At 40.1% G+C, this 24,931-nt stretch overlaps 1 protein-coding gene across 2 annotated transcripts in view; it reads left to right on the plus strand.

Moving 5' to 3' along the window:
- The window catches only part of LOC122815843 (MOB kinase activator 2-like), a 586,795-nt gene extending 563,333 nt beyond the window's left edge, over nt 1–23,462 (plus strand). For both annotated transcript variants that reach the window (XM_044088657.1, XM_044088656.1), the window contains exon 6: nt 19,173–23,462. In XM_044088657.1, the coding sequence (XP_043944592.1) occupies nt 19,173–19,408 (236 nt within the window). In that variant the 3' untranslated portion in view covers nt 19,409–23,462. The remainder of the gene's footprint in view (nt 1–19,172) is intronic.
- Nucleotides 23,463–24,931: the final 1,469 nt, after the last annotated feature.

Consider the following 24,931-nt stretch of genomic DNA (forward strand, 5'->3'; position numbering starts at 1 on the left):
GGTCTGTGCCACTCCTTCTCATGAACTGTTAAAGACCATTTCACTAGGACCATTTATAGCCTCTAACCAGACCTCCTAGCCCTCCACCTCCTTTCATTTGGTCGCCAAATACAGATGGATCATGCGGTCTATGGAGTTCTGAAGAAATTACCACATTTGTTTCAGTTTGAGGAGAGAGTATTGAAAACTGACAACAGTGATTCAGTGTTTACCAAATGAATTTAATGTCCTAATCCTGGCATTGGTCAGTAGTTTCAGCTTAAATGCATTTATTTCTTTCTCATGATATGTGCATTATACAGCAGTTGCATAAAGAGCTTTCCTGTTTGAACAGAGTAATACTGTTCACATTTTTTCATAGCATGGTAGCCCAGAGGTGTCCTTCTAAATAGAGGGTGGACAGAATTTTGAAAATTAGCCAACATATGACCATTCATTGAAATACTTATAGTAATTTAATGTACCATCATCATCATAAGCAAAGCACTTCCCTTGTTTTGTGCTCAATGGCTGAGGAATGAAGGCATCTTCTAAAACAGGAAAATTTGTTCCTGTAATTTATAGTTAATGCTGTTTGGGGGTTGTAGGCTCATTCATTTTATAGCTTGGGGATCATATGGGTGTGAAGATCCAGTATTACAGAAAAGGCCATCTTTTTTTTTTTGGGGGGGGGGGTCTCTCGATACTGAATGACTAATTCCCATGTGTCATAAAGACTGGGCACCCTTCAGTTTTACTGTAAAGGAATTCTAGGTACAAAAGTAGTCTGAATATATTTCAGTGGAATCTAGTTAACAAATAATAGAGCATTTTCACTTAACGTTATAATTAAGAAGTAAAGTTGATAAAAATAAGGTAATGTAGAATTGATAAAATATTATATTAAATAAAATATTAATTAAATATCAAATGTATAACATGAAGAATATTTAAAACTAAAAACTACTTGTATTTTAATGCAGGAGATAGAAAAGATCTGAAGAAATGCAATATCACTAAAGAATGCAGAGTTTGTGAAAGTGAAAAGACAAAGACAACAAGAGCATATCTTTTAGTTGTCAAAAACACTTGCATTTAAATAATTTTTATTTTAACATTATATAACGTTTAATAATTGCATAATAGCCAGCAAATCATGCTCCAAAGAAGACTGTCTTGAAATATTTTCTGCAACTGAAGCACAGTCTTCTTAATAATCTAAAGACAAGGTTAAAAACACTTTTTAGAGAGGACCTAAATTAATCCAGTCTTAATGAGGCTGAGACAGAAAACCATCTGAGAAACCTAGTTTAAAATATGCAGATACCATCAGGTTAACAGCAACAATTCCATGCACAAAGAATGCTAAGGGACTATAACAGTGTGACAATTATTTGAGTGATCATAAATAAGATCTGAAAATATTCAAAGATAAATTTAGATTAATAAGGCTTGGACAGACTAGCCAATTACATGTGCACACTAAAATCTACTGCCAAATATCAGGACAACAGGAGTTATAGTTACAGCTGATCTTGCATTTGAAAAAATATAAGACTTAAGTATTGTAACTAGAACAATGTGAAGTAGTTTTAGATGAACAGACGCTGCAAATATAGACGTGATCTTGCCTTTTTCAAAAATTTTATTTTTAACTGAGTAAGTCAACTGATCCCTCATTGATGCTTTGAAAGTCATGAACCTCACCGCAAGGTCAAGGATGAATGCAATATTTATAGATAGTTTAGAGTAGCCATACAGCTGTCCTGTCTATTAGAAGTAGATGGAAACCAGAATATCCCCTGAGAAAACTTGCATAGAAATGTGGAGAACATGCAGAGTCCACACAAATGGTAACCCAAGGTCAGGATTAATGTCTGGATCTTTGAGTTCTAAGGCAGAAATTGAAATAGTGAGCTCCTGTGCTTCCCATCCTTAATCAGGTAGAATCTGTGCCATCTGTCAACTGCTGAATTAATAGTTAGATTAGTCCTTGAGTGCACCACAGAAATGTGGTCTCATTTTAAGGTACATCTCCAGCAGAATGGATTCACCCTTAGAACATGTGACTTAACTTTATAGGAATGTAAAAGTATATGAGCTGACATTGACAGACAAAAAAAACTGTATTTATGCTATCTGGTAAAGTATCTAGTTATCCTCAATATTTTGTCCCAAGCAGACTTAGTCTGTGTGTTTAGTGACCTTTCCCATGGAAGCCTGCATTTATTTGTAAAGATCTCCCTTGAACTAATTCAGATTTTATACAGATATCCAATATCTCCTCTTCATGCTACAGAGGGGGTCCTATAGTCTGTGATCCATTTAATCCATCTACGTCACTCCACTATGAGTATTGTATATAATTTATTTGAATACAACCTCTCAGTTACCTTGTAATAAAATTATGCTTTATTTTGTGACACTCCCGTTTTAGCTACAAAGTCCTCCCAATTAGTTGGGAGTCACCCTGGAACTAGTTGCTCCCGGTACAACAATCCTGGGAAAATGCAAATACTGTTTGATTGATGCTACTTATGGACTTATTGGAACAAGACTCTTCAGCCAATTCTCCATAAAGGTCAGCTTGAATGCCTGTCTAACTGATCTTAGTGAGGTCACCGTAATACTAGAGGAAGAGCCCTCCTGCAATGTAGAAGTTGAAAGAAGTCTGTCTTACCTTCTGAGAGGGCCATAATTAGGATACTCCATCAGGCATTTTTATCTGGGATAATCAGATCCCAAAAAACACTTCAATCTGGCAGCAAGAGTAAGTCTCCACATTTTGTAATCCTATGCCTCCACCCCGTACTTAGGAAGTGTCAGGTGCTGCCAACCAATGCTGGGCTGTTCTCCTGCCCATAAAATACCCTCAAGCTAGATTTCATGGAAAACCTAAATGTAGTGCAGAGCACAAAGGAATGAACTGAGAAGCATAAAAAATTATTTGGAGTACTTATCTGGGTATGGCCATCACTCTTTGGGTCATATCCATACAGAATCTCCTCCAATTTTGAAATTAGCTTTTAACCTCATGCAATATTTTGTTTCATATGTAGAGACTAAAGTAGCTTTAGGATCCCAATTGGATTCTCAAATAAGTAAGTGATTTCTCATTAGCCAGAAAAGAGTAATAGTGAATCGTTGAAGCTGAGAGACAGTAATTGATGTGGACTACATTGATTTTATTAGGATTCACCATGTATACAGAAAAGCGCTAAAGTTCTGAAGTTTTTGAAAAACAAAAATGCAAAGGAAGGTAGGCCTCTGCATTAGATACATAGACAAACCAATAAATCAGCTGCTTATAAGGAAAGCTTATATGGTTCCCCTCCCATGTCAATGCACTCCAAGTGTGAGAGATGGATATTTACTGCCAGTGGTTCCAAATAAATGGCAAAAAGCATAGGGTAGGGAGGACATCCTCGTCTTGTGACCCTTTTTATTTAAATTGGATCTGAAACTGAATTAGTTAATTTAACCGAAGCTACTGCCCTATGATAGATGTTACATAGAGTTAAAATGAATGGTTTTGGAAAGTTTACGGCCCATAACATCTCCCATAAATATGACACATGCACACTATTGACTGCTTCCTCTGCATCAAGGCTGGCTATAAGTAAAGACCTGTGGGCGTCTGTGGCTTTTTCTAGAAAAATGGTAGCTTTAATTAAACTGTTAAAAGTAGATCTGTCATGAACAAAACCAGTTTGGTCTAGATGAATAATCTTGGGAATCAAACATGAGAGACTGGTCTGAGGAATCATTGTAAATAACTTATGGTCTAAAATCAAGATAAGTCTATATGAAGATGAGAGAGTTGGACCCATCCAGGGTACAAGAATCACTACTATGACCACTTAAGCCATGAAACTGGGGGCAAATGTCCACCCTTCAAGAAGCTATTGTAAAGTTGGATGAACACAGAAATAAAGTTGTCCTCACTCAATATATATAGTTCCTGAAGAAGTCCACTTGTGCTGAAGCCTTTCCAGGGGACACCGTATTAAGGGCCATTGATAACTCCTGTTGGGAAATTGCAGCAACCAAAACCACTCACTTCCTTACTGACCAAGCTCAGAAGATCCAGGGGGCCAGATACTCCCTAATGATAGCTGACAGGCTAGAGTGTTCTGAATGCAGAGATGAGTAATTATGCACAAAGACATCACTGATTTCCATGAACAGATTTTATTGCCTTTAGGGTCTCGGAGTTGCAATATCTGTCTATCCACTGACTGTTTCCTTAAACTTAAGGCTAAAAACCTTGTATTAGTGGGAGATATGTTGAAGTCCTGTAATTTCACAGCCTTAAGAGGATGTTGGGCTTTATATGAAAGGAGGGAGTCAATTTGTTTTCTCAACTCTATAAATTTATTATAGGACATTTGGTTAGCCACCTCTGGGTGGGAAGAAGCTCTTTCTGCAACTCTGCTAGATTAATATTAATTTTTTTCTTCTGTTCCCCAGTGTGAACTTTCAGAAAGTTTTCTAACCTGGTCTTAAAAGCTTCCCACTTATTAGGAAAGTATTTCTCTAAAAGACTGAGCTTTAGAGGCTTCCTCTTGAAACATCTCCCCTTATCCCTATTCCCTTGTATAATAAATCCATTCTCCACCACTTGTTTATAATTCTGGGTATTTGCAACTTTACTTGCAATGGGGCATGATCTGAAATACAAATGGCTAAAACCATGAAGTAGTCATATATCAGTGCTCTCAAGAAAACAACACCTTGTTGATCCTAAGAATGCTTTTGTAGTGAAGGAATAATAGGTGTAGATATTGCATGATAAACCCAATATGTTACATGAATCTACCATACCAAACATTGAGATATACCCCTTAAACAGATTCCATACTAGAGATGGAGACTTCTTTTCATGGACCACAACAAACCTTGTTCCTTTCATGTGCTGCCAGAAACCTTGTTGGTGCTATAATCTTTTCCCAGTCTCTCGCCCAAAATAATGTGCTCTGCTGCAATGACACCCATTCCCTAAATAATGGTACCAATTCCCTTAATAAAGATCCTGTTGGTACATAAACATTAACCAAAGAAAAATCAATACCTGCCAGAAAGCCCCATAGCATCATGTATCTACCTTAATCATCTATAAATACATTCATAATCTGATGTGGGAGTCCACTACCAATCACTATATATTTGGACAAGGTGCAAAATAGCCCTGCTGGTAAGGCCCATTTAAAATCTGAGCATGCTCACCTGGAAAAAGATGCAACTCCTGAAGACAAACTAAGTGGGGTCTGACAGAATAAATATGGGCATATATTCTCTTATTTTCATCAGCCGACCAGTTCACATTCCAAAAAAAAAATGTCAAATGTCCCCATAATATAACTGCTTCAGTGCACGTGAACCTGACAACATGCTCGCCTGAATTCCAGGGGAAATGAGATATACCAATATACCAAAGCAACACACTCACAAGCTCAGAAAGTTATGTTAAAACTTAACTCCAATAATCTTTAAGCAAACAGTAAAGTTATTGAACCTGAACATCCAAAATAGTCTAATTACAAATACTGTACAAAATACTAGATGGCAGGCGAGCTACAAAGTTAGAAGTCTGTTCCAGAAATAATTCTCCTCCACAAAATGTGAATACTTTTAAAATTAAATAAGTAAATGGAGGAGAGCAGAGGATGCAAAATTAAAAAAAAAAAAAATTTTTGCAGACTTTTTACCCCCCACCGTCTGTGGACTTTCTGCCCCCTCCTGGCCAACTCATTTGTCCACCTTCACCAGGATGAGAGTCAAATGGGAGTGTGTGTCATTTAGACATTCAGGGTCAGTTTGCATTTTTCTGCCTTTCTCCCCTGATGTTATCTGCATACACACTGCTAGTGCTTGGAAGAGGTGTATAATGGGCCTCCCACTGAGGATTCCCCTCACTCCTGCAATAGATGTTCATCTTTCAAGTGGCCCCTCGCCTCCCCACTGTGTACGCAAGATGGCCTCTCCAATCAGGAGGTGCACTGCCCAGTGTGCCATTGAGTGCAAGTGAATATCTCCCATCCCCACAACACAGCCAAGTGGGCAATGCCCTTCAGTCCTCCAACGGCCTTCCTGGCTTTTCCAATTCCAGGGCTGCTACTTGACACTGTCTATTGGATGGCATTAGGACTAGTGGGGTTTTTTTTTTCATTGATTTAGGTGGAGGGCACTGTAAGAGTTGGCTAGCAGCATGTATTTTGTGTACTCTGTCTTATTGTATTTTTTAATTAAAGTAGTGGGTACCCCCTTCCATTGTAGTGAATGGGAGAATCTTCTTGATTTGTTTTTTTGTGTTGTATCACTTATATTTTTATTTTGTGATTCAATTTACTATCTTGTCTGTTGTATGGTTGAGTTATAGTTAGGGTTTTTAAGTTTAGTTTGACATTTTTTTTGTATTTTTCACACTGTAAGGCATGGGGGTGAAGATGCAGTTTGGTTTGTTTAATTTCATTGGGGGATATAATCAACCTGTAGATTTTTGGGATAGGTTAACCAACCTATATTTACACTTTTTACTAGATATGTGTTTATTCCATCACTTTTAGGGGCTCCAAAGTTTATGCTTAGATATATATATAGATATATATATAGATAGCTATAGGTATATAGATATAGCCATATGTATATAGATATAGTTATAGGGATATAGGTATATATATATATATATATAGCTCCCACTGTATTTCATTGTAGAAGTAATAGACTGTAGTTTTCCATAGCAACACAAGGTGGAGCTCCTTTTCAGGGATATAAAAGACAATTTTGAAAGTGAAATGGGAGTCTGAGATACTAGCTGAAGAAAGAAAGACTGAAACAGGGAGCTGAAGGGAAAAAGGGCCTTGCGGCATGACTGGATTTTCTTTCTAGTGCTTTGAGACAGGGAAGTGACGTAGCAGATTGTGTCTGTCTTTTGCTAAAATCCTGGATGATGGTATTTTGTGGAATCAGGAGAGAAGTCTAAAACCAGTAGTTCCATGCCTGCATATGATTCAGCAAGAAAAGGAGTTCCTTTGGGCCTAGTACAGAGAAGCCATAGATGATTACCAGAGTTCTGGCAGGTGATTTTCTACTTTTCTCATCAGAGGAACCACGGTGCCTGGTCACTAGGATATTCTCGACGGAGTGCTGAGAGGCTCTGGCTGTCATTTTATATTTTTATAAGATTGTGGATCCCCCCCCCCCAAATGCTTTGTGGATTACAAATAACTGGGATCCATATGAGCTCCAACTTGGGCCCCATCATTCCGGCAGCAAGACTGTAAATAGTCACCGGCCAGTGAACAGGGTATAATAGAGTGTTTCATAGCTGGTCTGTTTAGAATTGATCAAGGGGGTTGAGAGTGTTAGTACTGCTCAATGACATTGCATTTTCTCATATTTGTAATGTTGCATTATAAATCTTCATTGTTCAATGACATTGCATTTTGCTCATTTTAGGACTGCTGCCTTCAAGAATTTTGCTGCTCAATGACATTGCATTTTCTCATATCTGTGTTGTTGTATTATAACTCTTTTATTGCTTAATAGGTTCATAGGTTCATACTAGGCTATCTGCCCTAGGGCATTTATAAGCCTAGCCAGAGTGTGTGTGGCTTTCACCACCCCTTAAGATGACAATACTATACCCATTAGTTTGCTGTGCCTCTGTCCAGCAGTGACACAGAGATGATTCCTGGGGTAAACCTACGATCTCCCATCCACTCGTCAAGATTTCTCTTGAACAGAGTCAGTGAGGGGCTCTGCCTCACATGGACTGGGATTCTGTTCCATAGTGTAGGGAGTCTCTGGGTGATGAATCTGTCCCTCCAGCACATCCTATTTATATCCGTGTTGAGGTTTAAGTCTCTTGCTCTTGTGGCTCTGGTGGATTTGGATTTTTTGAGGTGGAGCATGTCCATTAATTCCGGGTTGGACATGGCCTTGCATGTCAGGCACAGATCACCTCTGAGCAGGCGGTATGCGACTGAATAGAGCTGGAGTTTCTTCAGTCGGGCATCGTATGACATATGTTTGAGCCCCTTTATCCTTTTGGTGAGGAACTTTTGGGGTCTTTCCAACTGCTGCAGGTGTCGGGTAAGGTACATTCGAATGGGGCGTTGTACTCAATCATTGGTCTGATAAGTGAAGAGTACAGGGGTACAATGACCTCTCCTGATCTGGATGTGAATCCCTTCATGATCAGGTGGGCAATGTAGAAGGTCTTCCTAACCACTTTGGCAATGTGAGTGTCAAAAGAGAGGTTACTGTCAACTTGGGTCCCCAGGTCCCTGATAACTTCTTCCATGTTTAATGGATTACCACCTATGTGGTAATTAGGGGTTACCTTGTTTTTCCCAAAGGGTATGACTATACATTTTTGGCATTTAGCTTAAGGCCATGGCTCTGGCACCAGTTATCCATTTCTATGAGACCTCTCTGGAGGATGTCTGTGTCTGATGGAGTGTCAATTATGGTGCCCAGTTTGCAGTTATCTGCAAATTTTGTCAGCCACAATCCCCCTATGTTTGCCTGCACTTCAGAAAAATAAATGCCGAACAAGAGGGGGCCCAGGACTGAGCCCTGTGGGACACCGCTCGTGACCGGCTTAGAGTCTGACATGGCACCAGCAACTCTAACCCTGTGTGTTCTGTCCTTGAGCCAGTTTGCAACCCATCTTGTGACATATGGGTTTACATCTAAGCTGGTGAGCTTTTCTATGATGCCCGAGTGGGGTATTGTGTCGAGCAGCTTTTGCTAGGTCAAGGTAGGCTGTGTGAACTGCCTTACCCTCATCAATGGCCTTAGTGACTGTTTGAAAAAGTTGACCAAGTTCAAGAGGCAGGATCTGCCCTTGACAAAGCCAAATTGGGTAGGATCCAGTGTCTGTAGGTCCCCAATGTCTTTATTTATGAGTTCCATTATGATCCTCTCCATAGCTTTGCAGACAAGGCTCGTCAAGCTTATGGGCGGTAATTTCAGGGTCCGTAGAAGCACTGCCTTTGTGGAGTGGGACCACAGTTGCCGTCGCCATTCTTTGGAGTGCGTATCCTGTAGTAAGGCTAAGATTAAACAGCAGCCTTATGTGTGGGTTTAGTTCCTCATTGAGTTCATGTAGCACACAGCCGGGGACACCGTCCGGTCCCATTGATGCTGTGTTTTTGCTTTAGAGAGAGCAGCTCTCACCTGGGCATCTGAGATGTTTGGGAGGCTAGACTCTGGTGGGATAGATATTTCTCCTTTTTGGGGAGGGAGGGAGAAATTTGCACTGAACCTGTCTGCCAGTATGTTGGCAATGTCTGTGGGTTCAGTGATTTTTTTATCATTTTGGACTAATTCTGAGCATATCTGGGAGTTTCCACCCAAGTTTCTAACATAGCTAAAGAAGGCCTTATGATTGTCTTTTGTGTCATTAGCGATTTTTCTCTCAAAGTTGGCCTTGGATGATTTTATGAGTGATCGTAGTTTTTGCTAGTATTGATCAGAGATGCCTTCCCTTTTAGGGATTTTGCTCTGTCATGTAGTAGCTTTCTCCTCTTGTTGTAGAGTTTGTTTATGGCTGGGGTCCACCAGACCGGGCACCTGCCTTTGGTGGAAAGGGTCTTGATTTTATTAGGGATTGCTTGATCCATACATTCCTGGAGGTGCTCGTAGAAGGCATTTGTAAGGGTTTCAGCAGCGTGGGTTGTGGTTTCCACTGGCTCGGGGCCTTGAAGGATACCACTCCAGTCTTAAGAAGTGTGAAGTTTGCTTTTGAGAAGTTCTTCACTGTGGTCTTTTGCTGGGGTGGGGGCGGGATGTGGATCTCCAGTGAGATTAATTTATGGTCTGATCTCACCAATGAGGGATATACTTCGGTGTGGAGCATTTTGTCCCCATGTTTGTGATGATCAGGTCTAGTATATTTTCTCCTCTTGTGGGAATGGTGACTAGTTGTTCCATAGCATTTGAGTTTATGAACTCCAGGAACCTTTGGGCTAGGGTGTTGGGGCTTGAGTAATGTTCCCAGTCTATGTTTGGGTAGTTGAAGTCACCCAATATGATGGTGTTTGGAGAGACATTCATACTCTCCAGTGTCTTCAGGAAGGCTGTGTGGGTTTCCTGAGTTTGAGAAGGTGGTCTGTAGCATGTTACAAACTGTAGGGCAGTTTTACCTATGGTTAATTGCACCTGGATGGTCTCCGATGCTTCGTGCGTTGCCACTAACCTGGAGGTGTGGGTATCCTTTATGAATATGGATACTCCCCTCCTTTTGTGGTTCGGTCCGGATTTTGGGGCGGAACGCATGATATGAGGTATAACCTGATAGTGCTGGGGTGCTCTCAGGAGCCTTGAACCAGGTTTCAGTCACAGCACAGACATCGATGTTCTCCATACTGAGGAGGGCTTTGAGGGCGTGCATCTTGAGGTTTAGACTTCTGGCATTGAGCAGTATTACCCTTAGTTTTTCTCCATTTTGTTTTCTAGGGTGGTAGGTTTATCATTTGAGCCTTGCCTAAAAAGGCACTATGGGGGTGGTAAGAGCCTTTGCCAATATCCGGAAGCCCAGGGTGACAGGTGCAAGCCGTCCCTTGCGAAGCAGCGTGGCTTGTCAAGCATGTCATCCCAGGCAGACAGACATTGGATCCCCTTAGAATGACACCAGTAATTAAGCCAATTATTAAAGCTGATCATTTTGTCTCTGTATTGTGGCATCATTCTTGGTGAGGGTAGGATACTGCTCAGGGTCAGGGTCATACCGGCCTGGGCTACATAATCTGAGAGCTCCTCTATGTCTCTTTTCATGTAGTCCAGGGAGGTGCGTCTCAGGTCGTTCACACCAGCATGGACAATGACTGAGTCATACTTGTACTTGCTGTGGAGTGACCTGAGTGCTTGTGTTATGTGGCGGATTCTAGCGCCTGACAGGCAGCTTACTGTGATCTTTTCCTTGTTCAGTCTGGTGAGTGGGACGTCAGTGTGTCTGACTATGGAGTCACCTATAACAAGTGTGTCTGGCATTGTGTTTGGCCTTAAGGGCTGTGACTGTTTAGCACACTGACTTTGAGAACTATGTGTTGCATGTCTTATGTCTTGAGGTGGCAGTTGCTTGGGTGTCTGCTTTGGAGGCCTCTGTAGTTTTGGTAGATTTTTGATCAGTGCCTCCGAGTATGTCTTTGTGTGTTTATGTGTTTGTTTTGCAGTTGTGATAGTTCTATGTGAAACTGGGTTTGTGGTGTGCATGGTTTCCTTCTCCTCCTGTCTGGTCTTGCCAGTCCTGAGTTGAGAGAGCTCAGCCTCCAGTTTGGCTATATAGTTGCATCTCTCACATGTATTTGTGTTTTGTGGGAGAAGGAGTGGGTTGTCTGTGTACATGAGGCAATTGTAACATTGCCTCAAGATGCCCAGATTCACCAGCTGAACAGGAGAGGCGCTAGCAACTGACCCTTGACATGCTAGAAAAAGTGAAAAAGTTTGCTGTGTAACTGAGTCAGAAGGGACCTATAGGGAAATGGGTACTCAAGGGGATTCTAGGCTAATGTAGTACTTTGTTTAGTATTTAAGTACTTTACCTATATAAAAATGCTTTAGGAGCAAGTGCTGAGCTTTTGAGATAGAGAATAGACTGTTTAGATTGCAAGTAGAGAAGTTCTAAGGGAAAAATTGAAGAGCAGACTTTACGGATCCAGAAATAGTTTAACCGGCGCTGCCCGATGGTGCTCTATGGGCAACTCCGTGCTAAATCACGCAAAAGCGCGCTAAAGCGGGCTTTATAGCAGGGGGTTGAAAAGAGCTAGGAATTGACCCAAAATGGCCAATAGACTACAATTTTCTAGCTGGAACAACTGCTCTAGGGACAAATAGGCTGCTCAGTGCTCCCCACTCCCACTGGTGAACAAAGAAGCTTCCCTTTATCCAAATAAGGATATGGAATAGCACAGGAACCAAGCCAAAGCCCCCAGAGATCAGCAAACTCTGAAGACTGGACTATTCTAGTTCAGTAAGGTGGGAAAACAAGATTTTTTTTTTTTTTTTTTTTTTTGCAGAAAACAGAGGAAAAACAGACAGTAAATGCTTTCAAACGGCTAGCGCACTTGAGTGTGTTAGCCTACAGGTAAAATTAAGCAACAAATAACTTTTTTAAAAGTGCAAAACAGTTAATCAACACAAAAACAGTTTAAATAGAATGCAGAGCTGTATAAACAGGCGAAAATGCAGTCGCTAAGCAGTAAATAATCAAAAAGCCAGAAAAAAATACTTAAATCCGGAAAAAGTCACTCTTTGCTCTCTGCTGCTTGTAGAACTCTGCAGGACACCACGAGGAGCTGTGCGAGTTGAATACAAGCGAAAGCGGCTAAAGCGGGCTTTATTACAGGGGCTGAAAAGAGCTAGGAATTGACCCAAAATGGCCACTAGACTACAAGTTTCTGGCTGGAACCACTCCTCTAGGGGCAAATAGGCCGCTCAGTGCTCCCCACTCCCACTGGTGAACAAAGACGCTTCCTTTTATCCAAATAAGGATATGGAATAGCACAGGAACCAAGACAAAGCCCAGAGATCAGCAAACTCTGAAGACTGGACTATTCTAGTTCAGTAAGGCGGGAAAACAAGATTTTTGTTTTTTTTCTTTTTGCAGAAAACAGAGGAAAAACAGACAGTAAATGCTATAAATGCTTTTAAGCGGCTAGCGCACTTGAGTGTGTTAGTCTACAGGTAAAATTAAGCAACAAATAACTTTTTAAAAGTGCAAAACAGTTAATCAACACAAAAACAGTTTAAATAGAATGCAGAGCTGTATAAACAGGCTAAAATGCAGTCGCTAAGCAGTAAATAATCAAAAAGCCAGAAAAAAAATACTTAACTCAGTTATAGCAAATACATTTATAACAAATGTTCTGAAATATACTGTATATTTCCAAAATGTTTGAGAAGGACAGTCAGAACACAAGAAGGTTCAGGCGAAAGAGAGAAAAAAAAAGTTTTGTTTTACTATTTGAAAGGGAAAAAGGAGGAACAGAAGGCCTTATCAAATGTTCTCTCTGTATTAAGCAGAATGAGCTAATGACACTAGATGGGAGGTGTGTCACAGTAGGGGCGGGCAACTGCAAAGCCACTAATAGCCTACAGACAGCAAGCACTAGAGAGACAAATGAAAGTTTTTAAACAGATAAGGATTTGTGAAGATACTGAATAGACAAAGTGCTTTATATATATTAAATTGTAAAAACAGTAATCTGTAAAAATAATCAAAAAAAAGTCAAGATACTTATATTTTGTAGCTCAGTTGCGGTCAACAACTTCTCCAGTCTGCATTGTGTGCAAAGACCATGGCATTGCATTTTTCCCATATTTATATTGCTGCATTATAAAGCTTTCCTGCTCATTGATATTGCCTTCTTTGTGCATTTTTGAATGTCTAGACCTTTTTCTGTTGAGTTCCAGGGAAGAGAGTGAATGTATGTTTTCATTGCATGCGTATCTCACCTTGCCTTATTGCTAACTGGTGCACTGTTGCATTTTTCCCATATTTATATTGCTGCATTATAAAGCTGTCCTGCTCATTGATATTGCCTTCTTTGTGCATTTTTGAATGTCTAGACCTTTTTCTGTTGAGTTCCAGGGAAGAGAGTGAATGTATGTTTTCATTGCATCCGTATCTCACCTTGCCTTATTGCTAACTGGTGCACTGTTGAAATAATTTGTTTGTGATTGTGCTATTGCCTTTTAAACTAGATGTGTCACCTAGAATAAAATCTGTCATTCTTGACACCTTGGTGCGTTGAGCCTATAGGGGTGTCACCAGAGTCAGGTAGGAAGGAACCTATATCTACTTCAGCTACACCTGCGGGTGTGCTACATCATCATCTTCTTTCAGCTGTTCCCGTTAGGGGTCACCACAGTGGATCACCTGTTTCCATTTCTTCCTGTCCTCTGCATCTTGCTCTGTCACACCAGCCACCTACATGTCCTCTCTCACCACATCTATAAACCTTATCTTAGGCCTTCCTCTTTTCCTGTTACCTGGTAATTTCATCCTTAGCATTTTTTTTCCCAATATACTCAACATCTCTTCTCAGCATATGTCCAAACCAACGTAATCTTGCCTCTCTGGCTTTGTCTCCAAACCTTCCAACCTGGGCTGACCCTCTAATATACTTATTCCTAATCCTGTCCACCCTCGTCACACCCAGTGCAAATCTTAACATCTTTAACTCTGCCATATCCAGCTCAAACTCATGCCACTGTCTCCAACCCATATAACATAGCTGGTCTCACTACCCTCTTGTAGACCTTCCCTTTCACTCTTACAGGTACTCGTCTGTCACAAATCACTCCTGACACTCTCTTCTCCACCCACTCCATCCTGCCTGTACTCTCTTCTTCACCTCTCTTCCACACTCACTGTTACTCTGAACTATTGACCCCAAGTATTTAAACTCATCCACCTTCACCACCTCTACTCCTTGCATCCTCACCATTCCTCTATCCTCCATCTCATTCACACACATATATTCTGTCTTAGTCCTGCTGACCTTCATTCCTCCTCTCTCTAGAGCATATCTCCATCTCTACAGGGTCTCCTCCACATGTTCCCTACTCTCACTACAGATCACAATGTCATCTGCAAACATCATAGTCCACGGGGACTCCTGTCTGATCTCGTCTGTCAACCTGTCCATCACCATTGCAAATAAGAAAGGGCTCAGAGCTGATCCTTGATGTAACCTCCATCTTAAACGCATCCTTCACTCCCACTGCAGACCTCGCAACTGTCACACTACCCTTGTACATATCCTGTACCACTCTTACATACTTCTCTGACACTCCTAACTTCCTCATACAATACCACAACTCCTCTCTAGGCACCCTGTCATATGCTTTCTCTAAGTGTACAAAAACACAATGCAACTCCTTCTGACATTCTCTGTACTTCTCCATCAACACTCTCAGAGCAAACATCACATCTGTAGTGCTCTTTCCCGGCATGAAACCATACTGCTGATCACTAATCATCACGTCCCTTCTTAACCTAGCTTCCACTACTCTTTCCCATAACTTCATGCTGTGACTGATCACTTTAATCCCTCTGTAGTTACTACAGCTCTGCACATCACCCTTATTCTTAAAAATCGGTACCAAAACACTTTTTCTCCATTCCTCAGGCATCCTCTCACTTTCCAAGATTTCATTAAACAATCTGGTTAAAAACTCCACTGCCATTTCACCTAAACACCTCCATGCTTCCACAGGTATGTCATCTGGGCCAACAGCCTTTCCATTCTTCATTCTTTTCATAGCTATCCTTACTTCCTCCTTGCTAATCCACTGCACTTCATGATTCACTATCCCTACATCATCCAACCTTCTCTCCCTCTCATTCTCTTCATTCATCAACCCCTCAAAGTACTCTTTCCATCTCCTCAACACACTCTCCTGGCTTGTATGTTTCCCTCATTATCCTTTATCATCTTTACCTGCTGCACATCTTTCCTAGCTCGGTCCCTCTGTATAGCCAATCAGTACAGGTCCTTTTCTCCCTCGTTACTGTCCAGCCTTTCATACAACTCTTCATATGCCTTATCCTTAGCCTTCACCACTCTCTCTTTGCCATGCACCTCATCTCCTTATACTCCTGTCTACTTTCTTCATCTCTCTGACAATCCCACTTCTTCTTTGCCATCCTCTTTGTCTGTATACTCTCCTGCACTTCTTCATTCCACCACCATGTCTCCTTGTCGTCTTTCCTCTGTCCAGATGTGATACCAAGCACCTTTCTAGCTGTCTCCCTTACTAGCTCTGCTGTAGTTATCCAGCTATTTGGTAACTCTTCACTGCCACCCAGTGCCTGTCTTAGCTCATCCCTGAACTCCACCTCACAATTACCCTTTTTCAATTTCCACCATTTGATCCTTGGTGCTGCCCTCACACTCCTCCTCCTCTTCTTGATCACCAATGTCATCCTACAAACCACCATCCTATGCTGCCTAACTACACTTTCTCCGGTCACCACTTTACAGTCTCCAATCTCCTTCAAACTGGCCCTCCTACATAAGATATAATCCACCTGGGTACATCTTCCTCCACTCTTGTATGTCACCCTATGCTCCTCCGTCTTGTTAAAATACGTATTCACCACAGCCATGTCCATCCTTTTCGCAAAATCCACTACCATCTGACCTTCTGCATTCCTTTGTTTAACACCATATCTACCCATCACTTCCTCATCCCCTCTGTTCCCTTCACCAACATGCCCATTGAAATCTGCTCCAGTCACCACTCTCTCACCCTTTGGTACAGTCATCACCACTTCATCCAGTTCACTCCAAAATGTTTCTCTCTCATCCATTGCACACCCAAATTGTGGAGCATATGCACTAACAACATTCATCATTACACCATCAATTTCCAGCTTCATAAACATCACTCTATCCGACACTCTTTTCACCTCCAAAACACTCTTAGCATACTGTTCCTTCAGAATAACTCCTACACCATTTCTCCTTCCACCCACACCATGATAAAACAATTTGAACTCACCTCCGAGACACCTAGCCTTACTCCCCTTCCATCTGGTCTCTTGCACACACAATATACCAACCTTCCTTCTGTCCATCATTTCAGCTAGCTCTCTCCCTATACCAGTCATACTGCCAACATTCAAAGTTCTGACCCTCTCTACCACAGTCCTAGCCTTTCGCCTCTCTTCCTGCCTTCGGCCATGCCTTCTGCCTCTTCTCCTCCTTCGGCCAACAGTAGCCCAATTTCCGCCAGCACCCTGTTGGCTAACAGTACTGGTGGCAGTCGTTGTTAACCTGGGCCTCGACCTATCTGGTATGGAAATATTCACTGGTGTCTGCATGAAATGATTTGGCGAAGTTTTATGCCGGATGCCCTTCCTGACGCAACCCTCCCCAATCCCCATTTATCTGGGCTTGGGACCGGCACAAAGAAATGCATATAAAATACTTGTATATATACACACACACACACACACACACACACATCTATATATATATATATATATATATATATATATATATATATATATATGTGTGTGTGTGTGTGTATATATATATATATATATATATATGTATATATATATATATATATATATATATATATATATATATATATATATATATATATTATATGGTTACAGTAAAGTCTGTTGAATAAGCTTTTAATCAATGTGGAGTATACTGCTAACTGTTTTTCTTAAAAACACTCTTTGCTGGAAGCAGGCATGGTTCATGATACTGGCTGCTAGGCTGCAATCACCCCAATAAGTGAAAAAAAAAAGAAATCACCTTACTCTGCTTCTGGGATGTTTTGAAAACAGTCTATCACTACATCTTCTCCCCACTAAGAATAAGGAGCTAGCGCCTTATTTCAGGTCTTCCTGCCTCCTGTGGAAGAAGGGGACATCATAAAGAAGCCGCTCACTATGCTGCAGTAGAGAGCAGTAAGGAGCCTTCTTATTGGTTCAGACTGGGACATCATAAAGAAGCAGCTCACTAGGCTGCAGTAGAGAGCAGTAAGGAGCCTTCCTACTGGTTCAGACTGCCTCAAGTGACCTGAGACAGCCTAAGACTGAAAGGAAGGAATTACTGTTAATATGAGGCAGAGGAACTAATACAGAATATATTTTTTACAATTTTTTTTTTTTTTTTTTTAAGTATTTGCTTTTAAAGGAATGTTGCCAGCTACTGCCAGCATGCAGAAAGGTAAGTACTTAAACTGTGTGTGTGTGTGTGTGTGTGTGTGTGTGTGTGTGTGTGTGTGTGTGTGTGTGTGTGTGTGTGTGTGTGTGTGTTTATACCTGTATCTATATATCTATATCTATGTCTATATCTATATCTCAGTGTGTGTGGAGAGGCATAAAAGCTCTTATGTCTGTATCTATATGTTTATTGGGAGGTATAGAAACTATAAACTGTTGCGGAGCTCTGGCAAGTCAGTGAATATGTATTCCAGTCACTAAATAAAGACAGACATTTGAGTTTCAGACTTAACCACCTTCAAGAAAGTTTGTTTATGCTAAGCCTGTTTTTCTCTTAACTTTCCAAGTATATAAAATAAATATCTGATCCTGATTTTGGTCTTTTGTCTCCTATTATTAAGTAGCTTTCTCCCTGATTTCTGAACTAAGATGTTGAAAGTTTTTTAGGGGGAGGAGGTGCAGCATTTTGTGTACTGTGTTCTGAGAGCAGTGAGGTGTGAAAATAAATTCCTGTGAGGGGAGTGTATGTATTCATTCATTCATTCATTCATTCATTCATTCATTCATTCACTTGATTGCAGTAAATTATTTAAGGTATACAGTCACAGTCACACAAGTGGCTGTTATTGATAGTCACATCTGTGTGTGTGTGTGGGGGGGGGTACAGATGCTTTTAACTGTCCCTTACTTTGCAGAATGTCTTTTTTTGTTTTTTTTTTATTTAATAGTCATGTTTTCCTCTGTTCTTCTAAATAATGATGACAGATGATTGAATGTCAAAAAAATGCAAAGCCTCTTATTCTGTTATTCTAGCAATTTCTAGGTATATAAAGGTAATAGCTATCCCTGCTTTGAACATTAAGCTTTAGATGCATCTTATTTTTCTTTGAAAGAAAAAAAGTTTGAATTTCTTTCCTTACTTGTGAATTTTTTTCTTTAAATGATCATTAAATCAAAAGGTTGTGAAAAAGCTTTAAAATGCACCTTAGAAAATATAGTACCCAATGACTTCTGAAGGCCTGTTAGCCTACCAGATTCCCAGCTTAATTCAGTTGGATTATTGGCCAGTTAGAATTTGTTAAAAGCATGGGGGAATTAAATAGTAAAACAAAGTGTTAACATTTTAGTTACAAATACGGTAAATGGGAGTGGTCTGAGAACTGATCCCTGTAGAATTCTAAGGTGAATTGGCTGCCATGGGGAGATTTGATACAACCATCCACCTAGTTTCATGCATTCGGCATGATAGCTAGAGAACAACAAAATAGTGGGAGAATCTGAGTATAGTGGGGGAAATTGAGAGATTAGAATACAGAGGTTTTGATAAAGTTTGAAAGTGTTGCCCTATGTTTTCTTTCAACTCTGTTTAAGGTGTTTAGTGAAGCCAGGAAAGGCTGTCACTGTACCATGGCCTGATCTGAAACCATGTTAAGTAATTTAATACTTCAGGTCTCCTAAGAAGAAAATAATGCTGTTTTTCTTGCTTTAATTCCAGGCTGCAAGTTTCCAAATGGATTTATCTTTCTGATTCAGAAGATCTTCCTGTTGCTGCTTCACGTCTTTGCTCATCTGTACTGGGCTCACTACCATCAAGTTCTTGATATGGAAATGCACACTCATCTTCATACTCTCCTCACACACTTTATGACTTTCAGTCGGGAGTTTAAACTTTTGGAACCACAGGACACCTCAGCCCTAGAGAAGTTGATAGCTGAACTCCCAAAACCATGATGTCACAGCAATGGAAGACTCAGACATCCTTTGCAACAAAGATGCTTTTCTTCTGTAAATAAGATGAAGTTTTCTACATGTGAGGTGTTTACTTGTAAAGGTCCTGTTAATGTTTGCCAAGAAAATGACATATGTCATGATGATGGTGTGTCATTCACTTTTTCATTTACCAAATGCAAATGGCTCCAGCGTACAACATGCTGACTTTTTACATCTTTTTATTAAAAGACATGCTGTTGATTCCACAGAAAATAAGGAACAACCCACTCGGCCAGTTCAAAAACAATTTTCTTTGAAATAAAAAGATAATCTTTAGAATATCAAACCAAATTATACAACTCTGTTTTTCCATTATGTATTTGTGAGGCTGACTGAACTCCACAGAGAAACATACATTTAAAATCAGTGGCACTGTTTCATGAACATTTGCTGGTAAGACTTTGATTGCTGGCTCAGGGCTATCAACTGCGCACAGTCTTTTTCTGCTGAACAAAAAAAAATGGATTGGCCTTGTCACTGATTCCTTAAGGATCTCTGCAGTTCTTTTACTTTCTGCCAGGCACGTTACATGGAACGCACTGTTAAAATGACCAAGGATACAGATTTTCTGATATGGGATCGTTTCTTTGCCCAGTCTTCCATATCCTCCAGTTTGTGTTTTGGTATTTCATCAAGGTGGGCCAGAATGTCACACCACTCTTCTTGGTTGCAAGTTCCCCTTAAACTGCTTGATAAATATGTTGAGCTCCCATTCTGGGAAGCCAGAGTATTTGACTTCCATGCAGCAAGACCTTAATGGAAACCATTTCTAAAGCAGCCTACAATCCATAGCTCTCTTTTGGCATAACTAAGTGAAGCTAGCCCATTTTTCCACTGTACTTGTATGTTGCTGAGTGTGGCTAACCCTGTCTATGCAATACTGAAGTTCAGATTGCAAAGACAGTCTGAGACTTTGGGTTACCTACGTTTATGATTTTTGTCTGTTTTAGACTGATTTAAGCACAAAATGTCACTTAACGTGACATACTCTGTGATAGAATGAAGTACATCTTTTGCAGAATGACTAATCTACAGTAGAACCGTTTGAATCAGACAGCAAAGGAACAACATTTCAAAAAAAATTACTTATTGGTCCAGAAGCAGAAGCTTTACAACAGTGAGAAAATAACTGACTTAGCTCACAAAATAATTCAGTGAAATGTTCACTTCTTTAAAGCAAATGTTTCAGTAGTAGATTGAAGTAAAGTTTTCATTGCGAACTAGGCCAAACAGTGTCTCATCAGGAAATAAAAAGTCTCAGGGGGAGAACTGGAAAGATAAAAATTTTTATTTTTATTTTTATTTTTTTAATTACGTAAACATATGCTTGTATTGTAAAACAACATTTTAGTCCCAAACTTTAACTTCTTTGTAAGGAATACAGTGAGCAATGTGTATTTGTGTTGGAGGTATGCGTTTATTTTTGCCACAATGTAAATTACATATGTTATACTGCAGACCATCTCCTGTTCTGGGAGGATGGGTTACACATTTAGTACTTATTTATTATATGTCTGTGTGTTGGTTTTTTATCTTAGTTTATTAATATATTTTTTGTAGAAACATGTGCTGGCTTACGTTCATACACAAAATGACACCAATTATTTCCCAATATGTGAAGCTAATAAAGAAGATGGGAGAGAGAAAGGAAAGTCTTGGCATGTCCTCCACTACCAGGCATTTTCCCCAACTTAGTCAATTTGCTTCCTATCTCTTCTAGGCAGCCTGAGATAAAGTACATAATACTTTGGGAAGACAAGAATTCATTTAGCTGGTTGACTCCTTTCTTTGTGTTAAAGTAACAGACATTGATTATCAGTAACTCCTGTAGTTTTACTGAACTCCATTCCCCCACAACCCCAGAACCAATAATTTTGTGTTTATATAAGTTCACATGCCAGGCTTTGAACCACTGTGGTTGCCACACACAGTTACCTTTATGCATTCTGGTTTTACCCTACTCATCCTATTCTGAGGTTAAGATGGTTGTGTACCGTACGAGAAAATGTGGTTTGACATGTCAGGATGTATGCTTGTGAAAAGGGGCAGGTAGCAATAGAGATACAGCATAGTAACAGAGTAGGTATAGTTTCAGGAAATAGGGGACAGTGGTTGAGAGTTTTTATTTTTAAGAACAGGCAAATAAGCAGATGGTGCTGGTGTTGCCTCTGGATGATCAGTTTAGCCTAGACTGATTCCTTCCCTCCACTCTTCATCGGGAAACTGTTTAACCACATGTTGACAGACTAAGAAGAAAATGAAATCTAGCATTTACAATGGATAGCCCTGAATCAGCTAGAGGGTTTCAGGAAAAGTAAATTAAAGATTGCCCTTTGCATAGTATCCTGAAAATTCAGGAAGGCTTAGATCATGCTACTGTCTGATGTCATAAAAGCATAATTATACTTAAACCTGTGTGATGGATGGTACTTGGTCATGTACCTGGATGTATTATTCTTGTATCCGAGAGCTGGACAAGACAAGAGAACAGTCAGTCTCATGCTAGACATAGGTCTGTGTGCTTGGATGTGTCGTACCTCAGTCAGACTTAAGACATTACACTGGGCAGCTGTGACAGCAGTCACTGTACGTCCTGTATAGTTAAAGTGACAGTACTCAGGTCTCTGTTAGATGGCTGTTTGGACTTCTCCATTCTCAGGCCTTTATGATAGGGAATTGTCTGGGGTCTTCCTATCTCAGACTTGTATGTTGTGGAATTGTCAGGACTCAGGCAGTGTCAAACCAGCACTCTGGGCTATTATCATGACTCCATCTGTCTCACAACTGTATGCCACATAGTTGTACAGTCCCAGTCCTGTATCCTGAGGGAGAATATCCAGATAGTGGTGTTCTCTGTCCTGTATACTGGTAGTATTAAGGCCCAATCAGTTTTTTATCTGTATGTTAGGTGGTCATGAGACCTCAGTCACTCACACTCTATTCTGCCAGTGACAAACTCTGGTCAAACCAAGACCTGTATAATGGAGATATCAAAACTCACTTGGTCTCAGGTTTTTATGCTAGATATTTGTTAGCACTTGGCCAGTCTCAGGTATCTAAGATGACTAGTCGTCATAGCTACTTGCATTGACCTGACCAGTATTTTTAGTATGTTGCCTGTCTCGCATACCATGGTAAAGTGCAGCTGAAGTTAGGTCAATATGACAGATAATTGTAAGGAATTCTCTTATGTCAGGCTTATAAAGTGACATGTAGACAGGATTAAATCAGTTTCAGGCTTGTATTTTGAGTGTTTCCCAATGCGTCATTAGGCTCAGTCCTGTATGTTTGGGGTCTTAATGCTCGGGTAGATAATGTGTCCGGTCTTTGACTTCTTTTTTTATGTGCGATTAGGGATTTAAGCATCAGCAGCTGTTAGACAAATGTGCTGGGACAGAGCTGGCTGGGGTCATTCTGTCTCAGGTCCATTCATGTTTTAATAGCTGGCATACTATAGTAGGCATGCTGTGTGATTTCAGAGCTCAGTCATTTTAAGGCTATTTTTCTACAACCATCATTACTTTCAAGCCTATCAAATAGATTTTTGGGATGATATTTTAACTTGCTTTATTGGCTACTGTTCAAAAAGTATGAGTTACTGATCTGTGTTCTGTCTTGCTCAGAGATTATGTGCTTTTGTGTATTTGAACGTGCAAACTGCTAAGAGCAGTGTAAAATAAGAATAGGAAAAGGAGACTTAAATCATGTGCATATGTTGAACTGAGTGTGTCAGCTCTGTAAAAAGAAAATGTGTATGTCTTTGAATGTATATATGTTAATGAATTTAGATAAAATGAATTTTAAACATGTTTGTACTTAAACTGTTTTTAATGAGTACAGTATTTTTTGTTGAGTGGAACATTTTGTACTGCCAAGCTTCAACAGGATCTGTATTGGCAAACATCTTTATTTTATAGGTGCCAAAGTGCATTATAGCTCTGAAGTAGTGTTCCTTCTCAGGACATATATATTTTGGATTGTGGGTTTTCTTTTTATAATAAAGTGTTGAATATTCTTTGTGTGGTGTTTAAGTTCTGAAGCTGACAGTAACCACTTCTTTCTTAAAGTTTTATGTTGTATTGTGTCTCAAGAGACAGAGCAACTATTATCCTCCAGCTGTCAAAGAAACTGCCAAATGTGATTAATACTTCACAGCTCTGTCTCCTGGGAACAAGCTGTGGGAAAACATGCTGCTGTCTTCGGTAAATGGAACTCTTGTGCAGACCATTCCTCTCAACTATCCAGAATTTTGCAGAATGTTTAGATTTTTGCCTCATATTTTTGGTCAGTTCCTCATAACATTTGTGGCTTTCTGGGAAGTTGTTGAAACTGAAGTCACTAAATAATAACATGCATTGAGTTTCAGACCTCATATCCTTCAGAAAATGCATGCTAATGTAAAACCTGTTATGCTAGCAACTTTCAAAGTTTATAATGCAAATATTTAAAATCTATCCCTAATTTTGTGACTTTGTCCAGAATTCTTGCCCCAAGAGCTTGAAAGGTATGATACAGACCTAACACATGCATTGGTAGATCAACATTATTCATAAATAGAAATATCAGACATGCAGTGGTTAACTTTTATTTCATTTATTCTTAAGTCTGTATGTTTTTGATTACTGTGATATTCCCTTGGCTAGGGCCCATTGTCACTAGATACCCGGGGAGGAAAGGCTCACAACAGTACAGTCATTAAGACAAACACATGTCACACACGGGATAAAAATATCTGTAGGTGCATTATTCAGCTTACCAATAGATTCAACAAAGCAAGGTGAAGCAGTGACTCTGAGAAAGTCACCTAACCGGGCAGTTTTCCCAGAGTCGCTCTTGAAAAGGGACTTTATTAAAAAAATTGTATCTGGTTAGGTTATTAGGCAAGGAGTTAAATAATATGGACACCACAAAGAAAGAAAGGAACATTTATAATAGAGAAGTAATAGTTTTGCAGCTCTGCAAGACTCTTAATGGCAACGCAGATGAGATGAGCTGTAAAGGCTAGGGAGGTTGCTTTTGTTTTATAGGTACTTGTCAATAAGTGCAATGTACTTGCTGTGTCAGTACTTCCTTAAATACATGCACCAGAAGCTTATTCCATGACCCAGGTAAGATGCTGCGTCACAGACTGATCTTTCATCTTTTATTGTTTAGATTATATTGTCCTTTAAGGCCCCATCTGCCATTGGTTGTAACTGAGGTGGATGTAAAAGATCTCCTGGTACATATCAAAAAGAATAAGAGAATGCCACAATGGCCTAGCCAAATGTTTCCTACTACTATAAATACGACCTCAGATCTCCCCTGAAATGAGGCGATTGTTAAGCATCTGGTTGGGTTTGTTCTGATTTTTGTTTCCCACCCTCCCTCTGTCTTGGTATCTTGTTTTTATACTTGGTGGCTTTGCAGTTGCCCACCCCTACTGTAAATTTGATCTGGGACACTCCTCCCAGTCTAGTGTCAATACCTCATTCTACCTATTCC

This window comes from Protopterus annectens, chromosome 11.part0 (genome assembly GCF_019279795.1).
Source record: "Protopterus annectens isolate FY-2018-M chromosome 11.part0, PAN1.0, whole genome shotgun sequence".
In the NCBI taxonomy this organism is placed as follows: Eukaryota; Metazoa; Chordata; order Ceratodontiformes; family Protopteridae; genus Protopterus; species Protopterus annectens.